The sequence below is a fragment of the Vulpes vulpes genome, chromosome 10, assembly GCF_048418805.1.
Source record: "Vulpes vulpes isolate BD-2025 chromosome 10, VulVul3, whole genome shotgun sequence".
NCBI classification, from domain to species: domain Eukaryota; kingdom Metazoa; phylum Chordata; class Mammalia; order Carnivora; family Canidae; genus Vulpes; species Vulpes vulpes.
In genome coordinates, this window is record NC_132789.1 from 86,268,852 (window position 1) to 86,294,799 (window position 25,948).

At 35.9% G+C, this 25,948-nt stretch overlaps 1 protein-coding gene across 10 annotated transcripts in view; it reads right to left on the minus strand.

The window, feature by feature from the left end:
* LRBA (LPS responsive beige-like anchor protein) overlaps positions 1 to 25,948 on the minus strand; it is a 729,491-nt gene that overhangs the window by 453,508 nt on the left and 250,035 nt on the right. For all 10 annotated transcript variants that reach the window (XM_072724802.1, XM_072724799.1, XM_072724798.1 and 7 more), the window contains exon 35: positions 23,054 to 23,118. In XM_072724802.1, the coding sequence (XP_072580903.1) occupies positions 23,054 to 23,118 (65 nt within the window). The remainder of the gene's footprint in view (positions 1 to 23,053; positions 23,119 to 25,948) is intronic.

Below are 25,948 nucleotides of genomic sequence, written 5' to 3' on the forward strand. Positions count from 1 at the left end.
CCCATTCTCACTGGTGTGAGGTGGTATCTCATTGTGGTTTTGATTTGTATTTCCCTGATGGCAAGTGATGCAGAGCATTTTCTCATGTGCATGTTGGCCATGTCCATGTCTTCCTCTGTGAGATTTCTCTTCATGTCTTTTGCCCATTTCATGATTGGATTGTTTGTTTCTTTGCTGTTGAGTTTAATAAGTTCTTTATAGATTTTTGGAAACTAGCCCTTTATCTGATATGTCATTTGCAAATATCTTCTCCCATTCTGTAGGATGTCTTTTAGTTTTGTTGACTGTATCCTTTGCTGTGCAAAAGCTTCTTATCTTGATGAAGTCCCAATAGTTCATTTTTGCTTTTGTTTCTTTTGCCTTTGTGGATGTATCTTGCAAGAAGTTACTGTGGCCGAGTTCAAAAAGGGTGTTGCCTGTGTTCTCTTCTATGATTTTGATGGAATCTTGTCTCACATTTAGATCTCTCATCCATTTTGAGTTTATCTTTGTGTATGGTGAAAGAGAGTGGTCCAGTTTCATTCTTCTGCATGTGGATGTCCAATTTTCCCAACACCATTTATTGAAGAGACTGTCTTTCTTCCAATGGATAGTCTTTCCTCCTTTATCAAATATTAGATGACCATACATTTCAGGGTCCACTTCTGGGTTCTCTATTCTGTTCCATTGATCTATGTGTCTGTTTTTGTGCCAGTACCACACTGTCTTGATGACCACAGCTTTGTAGTACAACCTGAAATCTGGCATTGTGATGCCCCCAGCTATGGTTTTCTTTTTTAGAATTCCCCTGGCTATTCGGGGTCTTTTCTGATTCCACACAAATCTTAAAATAATTTGTTCTAACTCTCTGAAGAAAGTCCATGGTATTTTGATAGGGATTGCATTAAACGTGTACATTGCCCTGGGTAACATTGACATTTTTACAATATTAATTCTGCCAATCCATGAGCATGGAATATTTTTCCATCCCTTTGTGTCTTCCTCAATTTCTTTCAGAAGTGTTCTATAGTTTTTAGGGTATAGATCTTTTACCTCTTTGGTTAGGTTTACTCCTAGGTATCTTATGCTTTTGGGTGCAATTGTAAATGGGATTGACTCCTTAATTTCTCTTTCTTCAGTCTCATTTTTAGTGTATAGAAATGCCATTGATTTCTGGGCATTGATTTTGTATCCTGCCACGCTACCAAATTGCTGTATGAGTTCTAGCAATCTTGGGGTGGAGGCTTTTGGGTTTTCTATGTAGAGTATCATGTCATCGGCGAAGAGGGAGAGTTTGACTTCTTCTTTGCCAATTTGAATGCCTTTAATGTCTTTTTGTTGTCTGATTGCTGAGGCGAGGACTTCCAGAACTATGTTGAACAGCAGTGGTGGGAGTGGACATCCCTGTCTTGTTCCTGATCTTAGGGGAAAGGCTCCCAGTGCTTCCCCATTGAGAATGATATTTGCTGTGGGCTTTTCATAAATGGCTTTTAAGATGTCGAGGAAAGTTCCCTCTATCTCAACACTCTGAAGGGTTTTGATCAGGAATGGATGCTGTATTTTGTCAAATGCTTCCTCTACATCTATTGAGAGGATCATATGGTTCTTGGTTTTTCTCTTGCTGGTATGATGAATCACATTGATGGTTTTACGAGTGTTGAACCAGCCTTGTGTCCCGGGGATAAATCCTACTTGGTCATGGTGAATAATTTTCTTAATGTGTTGTTGGATCCTATTGGCTAGTATCTTGTTGAGAATTTTTGCATCCATGTTCATCAGGGATATTGGTCTGTAATTCTCCTTTTTGGTGGGATCTTTGTCTGGTTTTGGAATTAAGGTGATGCTGGCCTCATAGAACGAATTTGGAAGTACTCCATCTCTTTCTATCTTTCCAAACAGCTTTAGTAGAATAGGTATGATTTCTTCTTTAAACGTTTGATAGAATTCCCCTGGGAAGCCATCTGGTCCTGGACTCTTGTGTCTTGGGAGGTTTTTGATGACTGCTTCAATTTCCTCCCTGGTTATTGGCCTGTTCAGGTTTTCTATTTCTTCCTGCTCCAGTTTTGGTAGTTTGTGGCTTTCCAGGAATGCGTCCATTTCTTCTAGATTTCCTAATTTATTGGCGTACAGCTGTTCATAATATGTTTTTAAAATCGTTTGTATTTCCTTGGTGTTGGTAGTGATCTCTCCTTTCTCATTCATGATTTTATTAATTTGAGTCTTCTCTCTCTTCTTTTTAATAAGGTTGGCTAATGGTTTATCTATCTTATTAATTCTTTCAAAGAACCAACTCCTGGTTCTGTTGATCTGTTCCACAGTTCTTTTGGTCTCGATTTCATTTAGTTCTGCCCGAATTTTAATTAACTGTCTTCTTCTGCTGGGGGTGGGGTCTATTTGTTGCTTTTTCTCTAGTTCCTTTATGTGTAAGGTGAGCTTTTGAATTTGAGTTCTTTCCAGTTTTTGAATGGATGCTTGTATTGCGATTTATTTCCCCCTCAGGACTGCTTTTGCTGTATCCCAAAGATTTTGAACAGTTGTATCTTCATTCTCATTAGTTTCCATGAATCTTTTTAATTCTTCCTTAATTTCCTGGTTGACCTTTTCATCTTTTAGCAGGATGGTCCTTAACCTCCACGTGTTTGTGGTCCTTCCAAACTTCTTGTTGTGATTAAGTTCTAATTTCAAGGCATTATGGTCTGAGAATATACAGGGGACTATCCCGATCTTTTGGTATTGGTTCAGACCCAATTTGTGACCCAGTATGTGGTCTATTCTGGAGAAAGTTCCATGTGCACTTGAGAAGAATGTGTATTCAGCTGAGTTTGGATGTAAAGTTCTGTAGATATCTGTGAAACCCATCTGGTCCAATATATCATTTAAAGCTCTCGTTTCTTTGGATATGTTGTGCTTAGAAGACCTATCTAGTATAGAAAGAGCTAGATTGAAGTCACCAAGTATAAGTGTATTATTATCAAAGTATTTCTTCAGTTTGGTTATTAATTGGCTTAAATATTTGGCAGTTCCCACATTCGGGGCATATATATTGAGGATTGTTAAGTCCTCTTGTTGGATAGATCCTTTGAGTATGAGATAGTGTCCCTCTTCATCTCTCACTATAGTCTTCGGGGTAAATTTTAATTTATCTGATATAAGGATGGCTACCCCTGCTTTCTTTTAAGGACCATTTGAATGGTAAATGGTTCTCCAGCCTCTTATTTTCAGGTTGTAGGTGTCCTTCTGTCTAAAATGAGTCTCTTGCAGACAGCAAATAGATGGGTCCTGCTTTTTCATCCAGTCTGAAACCCTGTGCCTTTTGATGGGGTCATTAAGCCCGTTCACGTTCAGAGTTACTATTGATAGATATGAGTTTAGTGTCATCGTATCTATTCAGTCCTTGTTTTTGTGGATTGTTCCACTGAACTTCTTCTTAAAGGGGAATTTTAAGAGTTCCCCTTAAAATTTCTTGCAGAGCTGGTTTGGAGGTTACATATTCTTTCAGTTCCTGCCTGTCTTGGAAGCTCTTTATCTCTCCTTCCATTTTGAATGAGATTCTTGCTGGATAAAGTATTCTTGGTTGCATGTTCTTTTCAATTAGGACCCTGAATATATCCTGCCAGCCCTTTCTGGCCTGCCAGGTCTCTGTGGAGAGGTCTGCTGTTACCCTAATATTCCTCCCCATAAAAGTCAGGGACTTTTTTTCTCTTGCTGCTTTAAGGATCTTCTCCTTATCTTTGGAATTTGCAAGCTTCACTATTAAATGTCGAGGTGTTGAACGGTTTTTGTTGATTTTAGGGGGGGATCTCTCTATTTCCTGGATCTGAATGCCCGTTTCCCTTCCCAGATTAGGAAAGTATTCAGCTAGGATTTGTTCAAATACATATTCTGGCCCTCTGTCCCTTTCCGCGGCCTCGGGAACCCCAATTAAACGTAGGTTTTTCTTCCTCAGGCTGTCATTTATTTCCCTTAATCTATCCTCATGGTCTTTTAATTGCCTGTCTCTTTTTTCCTCAGTTTCCCTCTTTGCCATCAACTTGTCTTCTATGTCACTCACTCGTTCTTCCACCTCGTTAAGCCTCATCGTTAGGACTTCTAGCTTGGATTGCATCTCATTTAATTGATTTTTAATTTCTACCTGATTGCATCTAAATTCTGCAGTCATGAAGTCTCTTGAGTCCTTTATGGTTTTTTCTAGAGCCACCAGTAGCTGTATAATAGTGGTTCTGAATTGGCTTTCTGACATTGAATTGTAATCCAGATTTTGTAACTCTGTGGGAGAGAGGGCTGTTTCTGATTCTTTTTTTTTTGAGGTGAGGTTTTCCTTCTAGTCATTTTGCTCAGGGCAGAGTGGCCAAAAACAAGTTGTATTGGGAAAAGGAGAAAAAGAGAGAGAAGGAAAGAAAAGAGAAAAAGAAAAAAGAGAAAGAAGGGGAAAAAAGGGGGGAAAAGAGAGGAAAAAGAGAAAGAAAAAGAAAGAAAGGAGAAAAAAAGGGGGGTGGGGTGGGGGAAGCAATCAGAAATCAAGAAGAAAGAAAGAAAAAAAAGTATAAAACCAAACAAAAACAAAAAAAAAAACAAACAAAAAAACACGGGGGAGAATCTTCCGATTCTGTATACTTTAAGTCCCTTGACTTCCCCTGGAACTGGTCCATCTCCTTGATCTTCTGGGGGAGGGGCCTGCTGTGCTGATTCTCAGGTGTTAGCACTTGGGGGAGCTGCTCTGCCCCTGCCTGGTGCAGGGCTCGGTGGGGGTTGTTCACCCCGTGAGGCCCCGGGAGGAAGCCTCAGTGGCGGGGGCAGCTCTGGGACCCTGGAGTCAGCCCCCGCAGTAGCTCCGGGGCTCTCCGTCTGCAGGACCTGGGGGCTCCCGGGCGGGGTCGCTGATCTGCTCAGCTCCAGGCAGGAGCGTCCTCGCTGTCCTGGGCCCTCCCGGCTTCTGCCTGTTCCCGGGGGAGGCCGGATCCTGGGCTGTGTCCCGGCGCCCTGTGCTCCGGGGCCTGCGCTGTTGGATTCTCGCTCCCGCCCCGCAGCCCCCTCCGCGGAGCCGCCGCCCGAGCCCCTCCGAGCTGCTCCGGGTCCCGCCGAGCGCTGCAGCCCTTAGGGAGCTCGGCGCATCTCCCGGGGCGCGGTTCCTCTGTTACTGTCCCAGGGAGCCCGAGGGCGTCCCCGCCTTTCTGGGGATCCTGCTCCAATTCCCCGGGAGGCCTTTCCGCGGGGAAGGTCGGTGCAGCTCCTGCTCCTCCGGGACGGGGCTCTCCTGTCCTGGGGACACTCGCCCCGGCCTCAGCCCGGCTCCTCGCGGGGCCCCTCCCCCTCGGAGGCTTTTTGTTCCTTTATTTCTTTTCCCCCCGTCTTCCTACCTTGATAGAAGCGCGAACTCTTCTCACTGGAGCGTTCCAGCTGGTCTCTCTTTAAATCTCAGGCCGAATTCGTAGATTTTCAGGATGATTTGAAAGTTTTCTAGGTAATTTGTTGAGGACAAGTGACTTGGAGACCCTACTCTGCCGCCATCTTGCCCCTCCTCGAAGAGAAAGCTTCTCAGATGAATCTAAAATAGTCAAACTTGCAATACTGCCACCCTGAAAGCAATTCTGTCCAAAAGCATCATAGATACTGGATTCATTATATCAATAGAATGATTCCTATTTAACCTAAATTCATGAGACTTCCAACAAAATTTTGTAGTCAATCCCAATCATATAATCTTCCATTAGTCAAACTTTATGTAGCCACAACTTGAGGATCCACCAAATGTGGCCTTCATTCAGCCACAGAAAGCTGCACACCCATTAAATACAATAGCTGTAGCAGGTATCTTACTGCTAATTCATTTCCATCCACTAATAGAAATTAATAAAATCAAATTAATAAAATCTCTCCTCTGCCTAGGAGCTATCACTTCACTGTTTACAGAAATCTGTGCTCCAACCCAAAATGATATTTAAAAAATTGTAACTTTCTCCACCTCCAGTCAATTATGCTTAATAACAGTGAATAGTAATCAACCAAATTAAGCATTTCTAGAAATCTGCAGAGAGCATTCTTCAAAATCATGCTATGTACATGTTCCAGATCCATTGCTCAAAATCTAAATGATGAAAAAGATATCCAAGACATCGGTGGTTTCAATAACACTGCTCTTCATCACAACCTCACTCACCCCTGGAAGCCTTAACACTTAGTATCATTCTTCAGTGTAATTCCTCAAAGACTTAATTACCAAAACCACCAACATATTGTTGAATGTTGGTTACCAGGGACTGTGAGAGGGAGAAATGGAAGGTAGTCCTCAAAGGCTATAAAGGTTTGGTTATGCAAGATGAATAAATCCTAGAGATCTACTGTACAGCAAAGTGCCTATAGTTAATACTATATACTTAAAAACTTCTAAGAGTAGATCTTATATTAATTTTTCTAATAATTAATAACAATAGTATAATAATTAGGCAAAACAATAAGAAAATGTGACTCATACTGAAGAACCAATAGTCAAAACAATCTTCTTCTTTGAGTAAGACCAGGTGTTGGATTTAGCAGATAAATATGTCAAGGTAACTATCACAAATATGTTCAAAAATTTAAGGCAATCATACTTTGAAAATAAAAGGAAAAATGTGATGAAAATGACTACACAATGAATATAAATAATGAGAATATGCTAAAGAGACCCAACTGGAGATTTTGTTGTGTAAAAAGATAATAATCAAGAAGAAAAACTCCAAGGAAACTCTAAGATGGCAGAAGGAATGAATGAAATTGGAGACACAATAAGAGCATTAATAAATTCACCAAGAGGAAAAAAAGATTAAAAATGGCTTAGCAGTACCTGTAGGATATCAAGAGTACATATGTATAAAAGGAGTTCAGAAAAAGCAGCAAGCACAGAAAAAAAAATATAGGAAAAAATAATGACTGAAAACTTTCCAATTGTTATGAAAAGCATTCACTGATGGACTCTTGATGCTCAAGGAACTCTAAGCAAGATAAATACCACCAAGCACTGGAAAGGGTATGAGGTTTTACTCTACTTGTAAGCTCCAAATTAACCTATCACAGTTCCATGGATCCTGACAGAAGATATGAAATATCTGGGTCAGAGACAAATGACAATTTATTATTCTCAGCAATAGTAGCAGCTACTACTTCTAAGCCCCAGTTCTGAAACAGTGACATAAGTCCATGAGATATATAACACATCATGTTACACAAGAGGAACCCTGAGTGTAGGGCTCCTTAATCTTTTTTGATGGCCAGAAACCTGGTAACTTCTGTCTCAAAGGGAGATATTATTACTATTATAGTAAACAACCCTTCAAATGGAACATTACTATATTCCAGGGCTATGCGCTACTTAAACATCTTAAAAGTAACAGTACAGGACAGAACAAAAGTATTCGGTTCTTCTGCTTGCAAGACATGCAGAAATGTGAGAGATCAATGGAGAATTATCTTCCAACAATCACAAAGAGATCTTTGAGAAGACATATCTTATTCAAAGTGTTGTGAAACACAGGTAAATAAGCAGGTGGAAAAAAGGGATTCATCACATATGAGAGAACAACAATAGAATTAAAGGCTGACTTCATATCAGAAAAGCTGGAGGCCATGTGACATATTCAAAGTACTTTTAAAAAATCAAAGAGTTCATATGCAACAAATCTATCTTTCAAAATGAAAAAACTTTGGGAGAAACATGTGGTAGTTCTGCAAAAAGTTAAGCATAGACTTAACATATGACCCAAACATCTATTATTAGGTCTGTAACCAAGAGAAGTTAAAAGTTAAGTCCACATAAACTCTCATATAAATATTTATAGCATCGTTATTCAAAACCACAATAAAGTGGGACCACCCAAAATGTCCATTCAATAGGTGAATGAAATGTGGTATGTCTATAAAATATTATTCAGCAATAAAAAGGAATATAGCACTGACTCATGCAGTAACAGATGAATCTTGTAAACATGTAAAGTGAAGATGCCAGTCACAAAAGACTATCTATTGTGTAATTGCATTTGTATGTCATCTTCAGAACAAAAAAACCTATAAAAACAAAAGTGATTGTCTAGGACTGGGGAAAGGAGAAAATAAAAGATGACTGATAATGAGCACAGATTTTCTTTTGAGAGTGATGAAAATGTTCTAAAGTTAGATTATGGTGGTGGCTGCACAACTGAGTAAACTAAATATGATTAAAATTGTACACTTTAAACAAGTGATCTGTATGCTATGTGAAATACCAGCCATATATGTCAGGGTTTTAATATATAGGATAATATATATGACAATACAACCACAAATGATGGGGCTAGAAATAGAACTGCACTAGAGCAATTTCCTATATTTTACTGAAATTAAATTACTATTAGTTGGAAATAGGTTGTGCTAAATTAAAATACATCATGTAATCCTTAGAACATCCAATAAGCAAAGATTTTAAAAATATAAAAAAATCAGAAGAATTAACATGGTACACCTAATAATACTAGTTCAATACAACAAGAAAAGACATTATATATTCATATATAAAATAAATAGCAAATAACTGGTGCAAATCCAAACACATTAATAATTAAATAGAACATGAACTGACTAAACAGAAGCAGGAATTGATAGACTAGATAAAAGAGCATGGCATAACACTGTGTTGTCCACAAAAGAGACATTTCAACTAGATTAATAGTAAAAGCACAGAAAGATAGTATGCAAAGAATAACCATAAAAAGAGTAGAATATTAATATATATAAAAACCTGAAGTCAAGAAATACTACTAAAAATAATGATGTGCCATAATGAAAAAGTCAGTAAGAATATATAATAGATACATATTAACAATGAAGGCCCAAAGTACCGTAAACTAAAAACTAACTTAACAAGAAGAAACTGTAGTTGGAGATTTCAATGTCTCTATCTCAGTAATTAATAGAACTAGAAAGTGAATCTGAAAGGATTTTTTGAAGACCTGAAATTTGAATGATACCATGATACAACTTAACCTAAGCGATAGTTACAAAACACTCCATGCTATAGAATATATATTCTTTTCCAATATATTTGGCACACTCTTCAGAAAGACCATGAGTTGGCAATAAAGGAGTCTTACTAACCTTAAAAGAACTGAAATCATTTAAAGAAATTCTCAGATTACAATGGAATTAAAATTAGAAATCAAAATGGAAAGGTAACTGCTGATCCCCAAATATTTGGTTATCAACACAAAATAATCCATGGGTCAAATTATTCATCAAAGGTAACATCTGTAAGCATTTTTAGCTCAAAGTCAAATGCAACAAAGCATGTAAAAACTCATGGAATAAAGCTAAAAAAATAATGCTGTGTTAGAAATGTACAGCTACAAACACTCATACTGGAAAAGTAGGAATGTCTCAAATCAATAAGCTATCACCTTTATAAACTAGAAAAAGAGGGGCACCTGAGTAGCTCAGTGGTTCAGCATCTGCCTTTGGCTCAGGCTGTGATCCTGGGATCCTGGGATTAAATCCAGCATCAGGCTCTCTCCGGAGAGCCTGCATCTCCCTCTGCCTATGTCTCTGCCTCTCTCTCTATGTCTCTCATGAATAAATAAAATCTTAAAAAAAAAAAAAAGGCTAGAAAAAGAACAGTAAACAAAACCTAAGCAACAAAGGATGGAAATAATAAAAACACAACTGAAATCAAAGAAATAGAAAACAGAGAATATGGGGAAAGCATCAATTTTAAAAAGTGTGGTTCTTTGGGAACACTCTTCAGAAACAAAAGAAGGCACATCAGTAATGCCTACCATAATTAAAAGCACTACAAGAGATTATTATGAACAACTCTGCCACACAACAAATAAATGGATAAATTCCTATAAAATTAAAATTTCCACATTTGGCACTTAAGTAACAAAGTCTGTGAATAGCCTGTAACAAATAGTGTAACTGAATTAGTAATTCATAATCTTGGCACAGAGAAAAACCCAGGCTTGGGTACCTTCATAAGTGAATTATATAAAATATATAAAGAAGACGTGAATAGCAATCCTATACATACTCATTCAGAAAACAGAGGAGGAAGCAATTCCCATCTCATTTACTGAAGCTAGTATTATCCTGATACCAAGCCAGACAGACAAATCAGAGAAAACTATAATCAACTTATTCATAAAAAGACACAAAAACCCGTAACAAAGCATAAGCCAAATTAATCTTGCAACATATTAAATAAATTAAATATTATGACCAAGTAGAATTCATACCAGAAATATATTTAACACTGAAATATCAATTAATATAAATCACCATATTAATAAAGAACAAAACCCACATGATCAACTTATACACGAAGATGGAGACAGCTGTCAAAATCCAAGATACACTCAAAATAACTATTCTCCAATAAAGAACAAAAAAAAAAATAGAGAACTGACAAAACTGGATACAGAGCATTTGCAAAGAAGTTTCAGCTAACGTAATACTTAATAATGAGAGACCAAATGCTTTCCCTCTAAAATCAAGAATCAGGCAAGAATGTCCAGTTTCAGTACTGTTTAATATCATTCTGCAAGTCCTAACCAGTACAATAGGCAAGAAAAAGCATTGAAGGGCATCCAGATTGGAAAGCAAGGAATAAAACTACCAACTGTTTTTCACTGTCAACATAATTCTGAAGCAAAAGCTAAAGAATCTAAAAACAAAATTTCAAAAACCCTTAAGTAATGAATAAGTTACAGGATATAGGATCAATACACAAAAACTGACTACACTTTATGAACTAAATAATAATGAACAATCAGAAAATGAAGAAAGAAATTCCATCATAGTACCTTCAAAAAGATAAATTACACACAAATTTTTCATTAGTTCAATGCTTATATACTAAAAACTTTGCCAATAAAGAAAATCTGACTAAATGGAGTGAAATTACATAGATTAAAAGCCTCAAAATTAGTAAAATGATAATCATCTCCAAATTAATCTATACTAGTGGATATCAATAAGCTGATTCAAAATTTATATAGGATTGTAAATTATCTAAAATAGCCAAAATAATTCTGAAAAAGAACGTAAAAGAACTACCCTGCCCAACTTCAAAACAAAGTTCAAACTTTGTTTGCCCAAACTTCAAAACTTCAAATAACAAAGTTTCAGTAATAAGAACCCGGTGACAAAGTCATAAACCAGGTATAGAGATCAATGGAACGAAAATGAATACCAGAAATAAATCCCTATACTACCAGTCAACTGATTTTCAATAAAGGTAATAAGACAATTTGCTGGGGAAATAGTGACTTTCAACATGAAAAAACTGAACTTAGGCATTTCACACCATACAAAAAAAGGAACTCTAAATGATCACAGATCTAAATATAGAGGCTCAAACAATAATATTTCTAGGACAAAGAAGTATATAATATTTATAGGAATAAAAAATCTCTAAGACCTTGTTTTAGGCTAAAGTTTCTTGAATTTGACAACAAAAACATGATCCATTAAAAAAAAAACTCCATACTTTATCAAAATTAAAAACTTTTGCTCTTCAATGACTGGCAGAAAATATTCACAAATCATGTATGTGACAAAGGACTTGTTTCCAAAAATACATAAAGTACTGTTTAAAAAGTCAGAAGTCATACAGTGAAATTTAGAAATTAAGTAAAAGTAGTGCACAGATATTCTTCCAAAAATGTATGAATAAACAATTTGTCCCTGGAAAAACATTCAACATCATTAGTCATTAGGAAAATGCAAATAAAAAGCACAGTGAGATACCTATTAGGCTGAATAGGAAAAGAGCTTGGCAGTTTCTTAAAAAGCCAAACATAGATTTACCATTCAGCTCAACAATTCTATTCCAAGATACCTAGCCAAAAGAAATGAAACCTATGTCCATACAAAGCCTTGTACACAAAATAGTAATAGTAGCATTATTTATAACAGCCATAAACAAAATAATCTAAATGTTCATTGGCTGTTGAGGGGACAAACAAGATGTGGTAAAAATATATCCACACAATGGAATATTATTAATCAACAAAAAAGGAACAGTGTATTCTAATAAATTACCATAAAGATAAATCATCAAGAAATATTATAAGAACAGTATTGGAGAAAATCACATTGATCCAAGAACTAAAACAATTGAGAAATAAATTAAATAATTTGAGAACATAATTGAGACTCCAAAGACAAGGGATGGTGAATGGTAGACTACAGATGAGCTTCAAAGCTGAACAAGTTACTGATCTGCCAGTTCCCTCATCTCTCCTCCTACAATCTTGTCCTCCATTCTGCCTCAACCATTTATTGCATGGTCATATGCCAGATCTCATCATTTCGAATAACTAAATGGCCTTGGTTCTATTCATCTCACTTTCTAAGTACCTCATGTTTATAGCTGATTTATTGTTATCCCAACAGTAGCTGTACTTAAATCCCCCGATTCACCCATCCTATCATTTTCTTTACACTCACTCTCCTCTTTGATGGCTTCTCTCCTCTTCACTAAGCATAATAATCATAATCCTGTGATCAATGATTACAATCACACTCCTACATAATAGTTTGACTCCCTTGTTCTTGTGTTTTTCACATTCATTTGACAAATCTTTAAATTCTTTAAACCCAACTTTCACTCATTTCCATATTTACCTATCAGCCTCTGCAACTACATAAAATGTCCTCCCATTACCATAAGTAACATGCCAATGCTCTACTTTAAGCCAGTTTCCTCCATTTGTATATAAATACCCCTACTTTCTAATCTAATAAAAAAAGTCACTCCAGAAATTTTCATCTATCACTCCTAAATCAACTTCCCCACTCATCACCATGAAACCCCTGCCCTGCTCTCATATTTTAAAACTCTTATTTCCCTTGCTCTATTTCTATTTTACAGCCCTAGTTACCCCTCTTATTTCTGCCTCACTTTGTAGCAAAATTCCTATAAAGAACTGTTTATATACATTCTCTAATTCTCCTTCTCATTTTTTTTTCTTTTCTAAATACACTGCAAATGGGCTTTTTTCCACATCACTCTTCCAAAATTACTCCTGTCCAAGTAAGAAATCACTTGTAAGCCAAGGGTCAAATCTCAGTTGCCATCCTATCACCTTAAGGATTTCATCTAATCTTCAGACATTAAATACTACCTAAATGCTTATAACACACAAATTTATATATCTAGCCTAAAGAAATAACTAGTCACTGCCTATTTAATATCTCTGCTTAGAGGTTGACTAGAGGTTTAAAAACCAGTACTGCCAAGACTAAACTCCTGACCTTTCTCAATATCTGTTTTTCCATCCTGGTTGAAACACCATTTTTTTCAGCTGTGCAGGTCAAAAATCTTAAGAATAATAGTGGACACCTAGCTTTCTCTCACAACCCACATCAAATCCATTAATAAATACTATAGGCTCTACCTTCAAAACATATTCAGAATCCTACTACTTCTTATCTCCTCAAATATTACTACCCTAGTCCAAATCACCATTTTGCTTAACTAGGATTACTACAATAGCTTCCTACAATAGCTTCTATCTTAAAACTTCTACATGTATCAGCCAAGAGGGACCTTTTTAATACATAAAGCATACTGTCTCCCTCCTCTACTCAAATCCTGCAATGAATATTATTTCCCAGAGTAAGTTGCAAACTCTCTATACAAAATCTTACCCCTATGTTATCTCTCTGATTTCATATCTTACTTCTCTTCACTTTGATCATTTTGTTCTTGCTATATTGTTCTCATTCCTCAAATATTCCAGGGAAGCTTTCACCTGTTGTTCCCTAGGACTGAAATGATCAACCCGTATGGTTAACTCCCTCACATTTTTCAAGTGCTTGCTTAAATGTCACTTTTTATCAATGAGCTCTAAGCTGACTACTCTATTCAAACCGCAAACCAAGCCAATCACTTCTACTTCCTTTAGAAATCTCTATTCCCCTCAATCTGCTCCAAATTATCTTTTCTCCACAGTACTAACCATTCACCTATCATATAATCCAGTACTTATTTTATTGTTCACAGTCTGCCAATGATTGTTCAAATGTAAGATCTACAAATAAATATATATTTATCTGTTTATTGGTCTCTCCCCAGCAACAAAGGCAATTCACGGTACACAGTGAATAATAAATATTGGCTGAATGAGTAGATGAAAAAACAGAGGCTAATAAAAGTAAAGGTAGTTTCCAAATAAAAGTTGAAACCTGAATCCAAGGCTAACTTCATAGCTGATACTATTAATCAAAAAGCTATGAAGCTTTATCTTTTAAATGTAATAGTAATTTGCATAATCATGGGTGGTTATACTGAGTAGAGCCTATACTAATAATAATTGGTTTTCATAAAATTTTTTTTAATGGCAAGATTATTCTTCAAGCAGGTAAATCCTATAAATGATAGGAAATCTGTTAATTCATATTTTGTATTAAATAGAACCAATACATATTTGATCAAAGGCTCTAACTACCTCTTTTTCTATATATAAATTTTGGAAAGATTCAATACCTCAGAGTTGAAATTCAGCCAAAGAATGATTCAGTTTTTTATAGATTAAACATTTTGAAATTTTTACTAAAAGACTAAACTGGAATTAACTCACTGAGAAATATTTCTTGGTTTCCTACCATTTGCCACACTCATAACTGCAATATAGAGCTCTCTTTCTCATATTAATCACAGCAATAACCTTACTACTGTGTTTCCTGATTTCATCCAGGTCTTTCTCCTTTAACCCACCCCAAATATTTCGGTCAGTTATCTTTTCAAAACTGAAGTATCATATTCCTTTGCTTAAAATCTTCCAAGCTTTCCAATGTCTTTACATAATAGTCCAAATTTGCTACAATAGGCCTTTTATGATCCAGATGTCCAATTCTAATCCAATAATTCAAATACACACACAACACTTGAATATTCTGTATACCTTCCCATATCACGGTGTCTTCAGATATTCTATTTCCTCTATTTGGAATGTTTGTTTTTTTGTATACATTCTCCAACTTATCCTCACTTTTCCAATGTCTATAGGACTAGCCCTACTCATCTTTGAAAATATGTTAGTGACATCACCAAACGGCAACATACATCATTTGTGACCTCACCCTCCCATGAGAAAAACAACTAACAATTATTCAAGAACAAGACACCACTGAGAATTCCAGAACACAAGAATGAGGCTAGAGGACCCCCCTGAACCACAGAGAACTAGACAAACAGCATTAGGAGGGTAAGAGAAGCAGCTAAACATTGACTGTTTTACCCCTCCCTCAAGCACAGCACCACGTGCAGAGGTTTCCTCTGAGCCAAGGATTCCGCCACTGTGAAGAGAAAACCCAGCCCTAGACAACCAGCCCCCAATTTGGCCTTGTGGGACCCACTCCTCTAAACACATCCAATGAGGACTGCAGGAAAGTCTGCATGGCTCAACCACTGGGAATTTGAGTGTGACAAGGAGTGAGGATGGGCAACAACAACAACACAAAGATCTTGGCCATGGACTTATACACTTGTAGAGCCCTGGCAATAATCCTAACCAGCAGCTTTGCTCATCTGCAGAACAGTCAGTGACACTCTCTAAGGAGGGAATTCAGCATGGTGCATATTACTTGATTCTAATCCTCAAACATGGTTGCTTACCAGCCATAGAGACTGGTTTGCCCTCATCTGGACAAGAGGTTGAGTCACATACCTACACACTGAAAACAGTGTCTCCCAAACATACCTGACCAGAGTGCTGGTGGAAAAACCAGGAAGCTGTGTAGCCCAGCAATACTTGAACAGAGAGGCAGGCACGCAAAACTGATTACCCCCAGAGAAAAGCCAGTACCAGAAGTGGAAGATTCTTGTGCTATGAACAGTCATGAGGATTCATTCATAGGGCAAGACAGCTCCAGGTCATTCTTTGGGAAATTGAGAACAACATGAAGGGAGGGAGCTAAGACATAGCTTAGTCTCACCCACATGCGGGAGCTTACATTCCCACCTAGGTAGGAGACCTGACACATAGCTCCAAACCCACTATACCTCCCAGCCCCATCTCACCAAAGGGCTGGCAAGAACAATCTGAAAGCTGTGCAGTCCAATGGCACTCAAGCCAAGAGAAGGGCAAGAAGAGCCCATAGCTTGCGGTGCAAAGCCAGCACACTTGGGTAGTAGGTCAACATGAGTTAAGACGATAAACAAAGAACTTTCCTATCATTAGAGCTACTTCAATCACTGCAGGCAGGCGGGGGAACTAACTTATAGCCCCACTTAATAGTGAACAGAATCTCCAGCCTGCCTGATCAAGGAACCTAACCACAGTACATGGGAAACTACATAGCCCATCCAACAACTCCACTTATATACACACTTGAAGAGAGAACCAACCATGGCTTTAACTGTTCGCAGAATAAAATCTGTGGCCTCACCTGAAAAGAGAATTCAAAGCATACTCTTGCCTGATTCAGGTCTCCAAACAAAAAGTCAGAAAGGCTCTGGGTCCCATTCTACTGCCTTGCCTTACAGAGTCCATTCTACAGACTCACTTGGGTAGGGTACCAAGTCAAAAGTCCTATCCAACTGATCTCAGCCAGAGGCACATCCCACACCCCAACCTCAGCACTCAAATAGTTGCTCATCCAAAAATACATAATAGGAGGTCACACCTAGCCAAGAATATTATGAGCAGACACACCCAGAAACTCAAACTAAGGTAACTGGTGAATATATGTCAAATGTAATTTGGTAATGATGATGGTACATAATTCACATACAACTCTAACTTAAGGGTCTAAAAAGTAAACATAATAAAATAACCATAACTACAATAGCCTGTGAGTACACAAAATTAAAATATGCAAACTATACCAACAATAACCTAAAATGTGAGTGGGAAGAGAAAATGTAACATTTTTAAATTCTACTGGTTATCAGTGTAATATCCCTATTTTAGAAGCCTCATGGTAAACACAAAGAAAAAAACCTATAACAATTACACAAAAGAACATAACAAAGAAACCACAGCATACAGATAATAAAGGTATCAACACGCTAAAAAATAAAGGAGCAGGATAAGAAGTAAGGAGTAACAGACCCACCAAATCACCAAAACACAAATAAGAAAATGGCAATACTAAGACCTTACCTATCAATAAGCACTCTATACATAAACGGATTTAATTCTCTAATCAAAAGACATAGCATGGCTGGATGGATTTAAAAAACAAGATCCAAAGATAGGATACCTATTTTAAAGTACACACAGTGCGAAGGAATAAAAATAATCACTTCAAACAAATGGAAACCAAAAAAATAAATAAAATAAAATAAAATAAAATAAAATAAAATAAAATAAAATAAATAAAAAAATAAAATAAAATAAAATAAAATAAAATAAAATAAAGAAAGTTATATCAGACAAAATATACTTTAAACTAAAAATAGTTAAATGAGACAAAGAAGGTCATTACATAATAATAAAGAGGTCAATCTGTCAAAAAACATATGATTATAAATATCTGTGTACTCAATATCAGAACACCTAAGTACATACAGCAAAAATTAACACGGGTAAAAAGGAGAAATAAAGAGTAATACAATAATAGCTGGGGACATTAATATCCCACTCTCAACAAAAGATAAATGATCTAGACAGAGAATCATTTAAGGAAACAGCCAATCTGAACACTAGATCAAATGGACCTAGCAAACATATACAGAGCATTCTATCTGACAACAGCAGAATACACACGTTGAATATCTTCAAAGATACAGTATATGCTAGACTATACTATGGTCTTAGCAAACCCAAGAAGACTGAAATCATATAAATTACCTTCTCTGACCACAACAGCACAGAACAAGAAATCAGTAACAAAGAAAAACTGGAAAATCCACAAACACATGAGAATTAAACACCATTTTTCTAAACAACCAATAAATCAAAGAAGAAATTAAAGGAGAAATTTAAAAGTTTCTTGAGATAAATGAAATGATATCCACAACATATCAGTACTTATAAGATACAGGAGTGCCTAGGTGGCTCAGTTGGCTAAGCCTTTGGCTCAGATCATGATCCCAGGGTCTTAGGATCAAGCCCCACATTAGGCTCCCTGCTCAGCGAAGAGCCTGCTTCTCCCTCTCCCTCTGCTACTCTCCTTGCTTGTGCATTCTCTCTCTAATAAATAAATAAAATTAAAGAAAAAAGAAATTCTGAGATACAGCAAAATCAGATGAAGTAAGTTCACAGCAACAAATACCTATATTAAAAAGCAGGAGAGGGCAGCCTGGGTGGCTCAGCGGTTTAGTGCTGCCTTCAGCCCAGAGCATGATCCTGGAGTCCCAGGATCGAGTCCCATGTCAGGCTCCCTGCATGGAGCCTGCTTCTCCCTCTGCCTGTGTCCCTGCCTCTCTCTCTCTCTCTCTCTCTCTCTCTCTCTCTCTGTATCTCATGAATAAATAAAATAATAAATAAAAATAAAAAGCAGGAGAGATATCAAACAACCTAACTCAACATCTTAACAAATAGAAAAAGAAGAACAAACCAGGCAGAAGGTTGGTAGAAGAAAGGTAATAATAAAAACTAGAGCAGAAACAAAAACAGAAAACAGAAAAACAACAGAAAAAAATTAACCAAACTAAGAAGTGATCCCTTGAAAAAAATAAAACAAAATTGGTGAACATACAGCTAGACTAACCAAGATAAAAAGAGAACCCAGATCAACAAAACTATAAATGAAAAAGGGGAGCATTGCAACAGATACCACAGAAGTATATGGGTTCATAAGACATTACTATGAACAACCAAATGACAACAGATGAGACAACCTAGAGGAAATGGAAAAATTCTTAGAAACTACAATTTACAAAGAATGAATTAGAAAGAAACAGAAATACCGACTGGAGCAATTACTAGTAAGGAGATTGAATGAGTAATCAAATAACTCCTAATAGGGAAAAGCCTAAGACCGGATGGCTTCACAGGTGAATTTTACCCAGCATTTAAAGAAGAATTAACTCCATTACTTTAAAACTCTTTCCAAACAATGAGAGAATACTCCCAAAGCCAGCAAATCTCAAAACCAAAACCAGAAAAAGAAGATACTAGGAAATAAAAAAAAAACAAGTAAATATTCCTGATGAATATAGTTGCAAAAGTTCTCAATAAAATAACAGCCAAGTGAATTCAGAAGAACATTAAAAGGACCAACCATTCACCATGATCAAGTAGGATTTATCCTGGGATGCAATGATGATTCGACACATTCAAATCAATCATTGTGATACATCACATTCATAGAATGAAGGAAAAAATCATATGGTCATACTATAGTTGCATAAAAAGGCATCTGACAAAATTCAACATCCATCTGTGATTAAAAACACTTAACAAATTAGGTATAGGAGGAAGATATCTCAACATAAGAAAGGCCTTGTACACAAACCCACAGGTAACATCAAACAAAACAGTGAAAGTCAAAAGCTTTTCTCTAAGATTAGAAACAACACAGGGGTGCCCACTCTGACTGCTCCTATTAAATACAGAACTGAAAGTTCTAGCTAGAGCAATAACCCAAGAAAAAAAATTAAAAGTATCAAAATTGGAAAAGAAGAAGTAAAATTGTTTCTACTCGAAGATGACATGATTTTATATATAGAAAATCATAAATATTCAACCAAAAAATGTTAGGTTTCATTCAACCAAAAAATGTTAGGTTTTGTCTGTGAACTTTGTATGTTCACACACAAAACCAACAGCATTCAATATAGTAACAAAGTTCACACACAAAACCAATAGCATTCAATATAGTAACAATGAATTTTCTGGGAAAGAAACAAAGAAATCGATTCTATTTACAATAGCATCAAAAATAATAAAATTCTTAGCAACAATTTTAATCAAGAAAGTGAAAGATCTCTACTCTGGAAACCACAGAACACTGATGAAAGAAATCAAAGAAAAAACACATAGGGGGAAAGGTATCTTGTATTCATGGACTGAAAGAATTTATATTGTTAAAATGTCATTACTACCAAAATACAGCTATAGATCAATGCAATCCCTATCAAAATTCCAGTGGCATCTTTATAAAATTTTTTTAAAAACCTCTAAAATTTATATGGAACAATGATCCTGAATAGTCAAAGAAATCCTGAGAAAGAACAAAATGGGATGTACCACACTTCCTGATTTCAAGCGATACAAAAAACTACAGTAATCAAAATAGTTTGGTACTAGCATAAAAGCAAATAAAAAAAAAAACAGAATCAAGAGCCAAGAAATAAACCAAAGCATTTCAACTAATATTTGACAAGGGAGCCAAGATCACTCAATGGAAAAAAGACAAGTCTTTTCAATAAATGATGCTAGAAAAATTGGACATTCAGAAATAAAAGAATGAAACTGAACCCTTATCTTAATGCCAATCACAAAAATTAACTTGAAATGGATTAAAGAATTAATGTAGTATCTGAAACCATAAAACTTTAGAAGGAAACTCTTCAACATGGTCCTTGGAAATGACTTTTTTTAGATACAACACCTCAAGCACGAGCAACAAAATAAAAAATAAACAAGTGTGACTACATCAATCTAAAAAGCTTCCATTCAGCAAAAGATACCATCAATGAAACGACAACCTATGGAATGGAATATTTTCAAACCAATATGTCTGATAAGAGACTAGTATCTGAAACAGATAAAGAACTCCTACAACTCGAAAGCAAAACACAGGGGTGCCTGGGTAGCTCAGTTAGTTAAGCATCTGTCTTCAGCTCAAGTCTTGATCCTGGAGTCCTGGGTTTGAGCCCCGAGAAATGATCCCTGTTCATCAGGGAGTCTGCTTCTTCCTCTCCCTCTGCTCCTCCCCCAACTTATGTTCGAGTTCTCTCCTTCTTTCTCTTTTTCTCTCTCTTGCTCACTTTGTCTCAAATAAATCTTTTTTTAAAAAAGGCAAAACACACACGCACACACACACACACAATATCCAATTTAAAAATGGGCAAGGAACCTGAATGGACAGTTTTCCAAAGTAGATATATGAAAGGCCACAGACACATGTAAAGATGGTCAAAAGGGAAATGCAAAGTGAAACAACAATGAACTATCACCTCATACCTGTCAGAATGGTTAAGATAAAAAAGACAAGAGATAACAAATTTTGTCATAGATGTGGACAAAAGAGAACACCTGTGCACTATTTGTGGGACTGTAAACTGGTACAGAAACTATGGAAAATAGTATAGAGGTTCATCAAATAATTAAAAATAGGACTACCATCTGATTCAGCAATTCCTCTTCCGGGAATATACCCAAAGGAAATGAAAACACTAGCTGGAAAAAGAGTATATACGCAACCATTTTCATAGCAGCATTATTTACAATAACAATGATATGGAAATAAATTAAGTGTCCATTGATAAATGGACAAAGAAGTAAGATAAAGATATAAATAGATATAATGAAATACTATTCAGGCATTAAAAGTGAGGAAATCCTATCATTGCAGCAACATGGCTGGAGCTTGAAGGCATTATGCTAAGTGAAATAAGTCAGACAGAGAAGGGAAAATATCCCATAATCTCTCTTACATGTAGAATCTAAGAAACAAACAAAAAACCCAAACTCCTAGAAAGAGGTCAGACATATAGTTAGCAGAGGCAGAGAAAGGAGAGCTTGAAGGAAGGTGGTCAAAAGGTACAAACTTCCAGTCACAAGATAAATAACTACTAAGGATGTAATGTACAACATGATGACTATATAGTTGACATTGCTATACAATATACAGGAAAGTTGTTAACAGAGTATATCCTAAGAGTTCTCATTACAAGGACAAAATTTTTCCTTTCCTTCATTCTTTTATTCATATTGTATTTACATGAGAGAACAGATGTCAGCCAAATCTTTTGTGATAATCATTTCACAATATACGTAAATCACACCATTCTCCTACATACCTTAAACTTACAATGATGTATGTTACTTCTCAATAAAACCGGAAAAGAAATAAAAATTAAGAATGAAATTAAAAAAGAAAATCTCTCTCAAGAATCATGATCTCTGGGTACCTAATTCTTCCATACTAAACTGTCAAGTATTTCTTTTAATATGTATTTCAACACTTCCACAACAGAATTTAGCAAAAGGCATTATAACTGCAGGTTTATTTACTGGTTGCCAATACTAGTATGTGGGCATCTAAAATTACTTGCTCAGCAGAAGAATTTTAGGAGTATTTAATGTCAAATGAAGTTATCCATACCCTTTTTGCTCTATTCTGTAATATTGAGACAGATGCTAGATTCCTAGTTACTAGTTCAAATAGTTCGTCAAGTGATGGCATCAGTCTCTCAACACTAGCCACAATACAATAAAGAAACATTCCTAAACAATAATTCTGTTCAAAATACAAATTCAAATGGCAGCTACACACACTTTTTAACCTATACCCAGGGTCTTCAGTCCAATTGATCCAAAATCAGCTACCACAAAAACAGACTCAAAGTAGTCAACTCATCATTTCCTCAATTTACTTTTACCTTTTAATTCTCTTACACTCTTCCATCTATTTTCTCCCTTGTAGCTTTCTTTTCATCTCTGGACTTGGTTCTTTTTTCTTTCTTACTACTGTCTTTCTTTTCCTTGAATTCTTCTACCTGTAAATGGAAACCTTACCAATTTTCTCCCTCCCTCTACTTTCTCATCACATGGTGACACAGCACAAAACTTGTTCTCCCTCTCCTTTATGATCATGGTATGACATAGAGAGAGAGTACAGACCTCTAAGTATTGGGCTCTACAAATATAATTAAATTCACAGGAAGTCCAAGTTAGTGTTTGTTTTATTATAATGCTAACAAAATCACTAGTTTACTCTTGCCAAACTCAGCGTTACCTATCAAAAAATAAAAATCAGAACTTTATCACTAAGCATATAACTGTGAAAAAAAAAAGTAAAATAATTAAATACTGATATGTTTGTAAAAAAATAAGCTCCACTACATTACTGACTGCAAAAACAATATAGTACCCAAAAATATCAGTTTCAATGGCAAGCATCCAGTAAGATTTGCTAGTAAAATATAAATGGATATAAAATAGTTTACCTTCCTTCATTGACAAGTTCGATGAAAGCAAGGCCTGCATTCTTCTGGATAGAATTCTGCCACTCCTAAAAAACAAAAATAAAACAAAAAAGGCAGAAAAGAGCTGAGCACATATATATTTTTTTAAACAATTATGAAAAACATCACCCGTATCAATTTCATATCTTAGCTCTTAAAGGGAAAGTTCAGTTAAATGTGCTGTCTACCCAATGCAGCCCTGTAAACACATGAATAGCTAAGAGTCAAAATTAAAAGTAAAAAGTTAGCAACAACTTGATTCCATATAAACCAAAAAACACTAAATTTATTTTCCCTTTTTCTATACTATTACATATTACTACTTCAACTGAAATACTGGAAATTGGAAAGGAAGGCAGCACAGACCAAGAACAGAGGTTTTTGTTTTTGTTTAAGAGATGTATCACTTCCCCAAATGAAGGGAGGACAAAATTAAACAGTTCGGTACACTTAATAAATAGCACACATTCTAACACAAAAATTGATAATTAAGAAACAAGAAAGACCACTAAATTTGGCTAGGTTACTTCTGAGCTGGAAAACAGTTCACTAGTCTATCAATTAGCAGAAGATTGTATAAATCCATTAATTATATTCTTTATAAATAATTATCCACTAAAAAACTTAAGAAGGAAATGTACAAATGACTTTTTGCAATCGTCCTATCAAAATAAATATAAATATGTAAAACATATATAAATACATAGACCTTTAATTCAAAACATTTAAATGTATAGAACAAATATTAATCCATAAGGCTAGGCCTACATGAACTGAAAAGTAGCTAGAGTTGAGAAATGTCCGTGCATGAGCCCAGGTGTGTACGAATGTGTGAAATGCCAAGATATATATGTATTTGGGTATATGTATGCACATGTATATCTTTTCTTAATATAGGTATTTAAATAAAATTTTAAATAACTGGAAATATATCATCTTTATGATCCTTAAAACTAAGGAGCCCATTTCATTCTGCCTACATAGTGTCCTTCTACTGATCTTTTTTTGTTTTGTAAACTCAATGTTGGGGTACAAAAGACAATGTTGGGGTACTTACCTTTATTACCAAAAATATTCATATGTTCTTAAATGTAATACCTTAAGAGTCTGAAAGTCCATGTACTTTGACATGGACTGACAACTGCTATGTCACTCCAAATTCCTATTTTTTTTCCAGCCTCATCCTTTCTCTTCTACTTTTTTCCTTTTCATTCCAATTTTGTATTGTTTTATGTTTTGAAAAACCCAAGGTGGTTCTCAGAACTAAAATGGCTTCATACCACAATTTTTGTTATAAGCTTTTTTTTTTTTTTTGAAATTTACTCAGTTAACATACAGTGCAATACTGTTTCTGAAGCAGTATAAGGTTCTATTTCATGAAAAGTGTCAATAAGAATATTAACAGAACATATACAGTAGAATGAAAGTAAATATAAAATCACTCAGAAATCTGATAGTAGTAATTGATAGATCTAGGAGAGAAGATAAAGCAATGTGTTTTTAAGGAAAGAGCAAGAAGTAATGAAATCTATATTCTCACACTGATTCTGACACTAACGGGTTATGCCCCTGGATAGATCACTTGACATCTGTAAGTCTTAGATACTCCCTTAAAAACTTTCTTTAAGCTATATTATTTTATGATTCAGTAATTTACTGGTATTTAGAAATTATGACTCATAAGCACCCAATCTATAGATTCACTATTCTCTCAAAGATTAGTGATTCTCTCAAATTCACTATTACCACCCAACTGAAACAATAAAGATCTCTTCTTTTTTTTTCTTAAGATTTTATTTATTTATTCATGAGAGACACTGAGAGAGAGAGAGAGAGACACAGAGACACAGGCAGAGGGAGAAGCAGGCTCCATGCAGGGAGCCAGACATGGGATTCGATCCCGGGACTCCAGGATCACGCCCTGGGCTGAAGGCGGCGCTAAACCACTGAGCAACCCAGGCGGCCCAGATCTTGTATTTAACTAAGGTAAAACAAGTAAAGCATAAATAGAAATACCTTTTAATTTTTATTAAGATTTTATTTATTTATTAATGAGAGATGCCAAGAGAGAGGCAGAGACACAGGCAGAGGGAGAAACAGGCTCCATGCAGGAGGCTCAACGTGGGACTCAATCCCTGGTCTCCAGGATCACGCCCTGAGCCGAAGGCAGAGGCTCAACCACTGAGTCACCTAGGTGTCCCAATACCTTTTAATTTAAACCCCTTTTCCTTCTGGCAAAATAAATTGACAAATAGTACAAAGCAATCAAATTCCATGAAATAGATCCCTGAAGGAAAAACATGTATGACATCCTCCACTCTTCTCAGAAGTGGAAAGAGGAAAACAGAAAAAAGCAGAACCCTCGGGTAAGGTTTTTGATCCTGGTGCAAAGGATCCCACACCTTACGTTCCAGGCACAGCAAATGGAGATAACAAGCCTCAAAAAGTCCTAAACCTAGTAATGCACATGAATAATAGGCTGAGACAAATATACCGGCTAAATGGACTGGTATAAAATAGCCTTAAAACATCTCACTCCATAGGAAGAGTCAGAAAATTATTTTAGAAAGATACATAGTAACAGAGGCTTTGAGTGGATAGGTATAAAATAGCCTCAAAACATCTCACTCCATAGGAAGAGTCAGAAAATTATTTTAGAAAGATACATAGTAACAGAGGCTTTGAGTGGATAGGTATAAAATAGCCTCAAAACATCTCACTCCATAGGAAGAGTCAGAAAATTATTTTAGAAAGATACATAGTAACAGAGGCTTTGAGTGGATAGGTATAAAATAGCCTCAAAACATCTCACTCCATAGGAAGAGTCAGAAAATTATTTTAGAAAGATACATAGTAACAGAGGCTTTGAGCGGATGA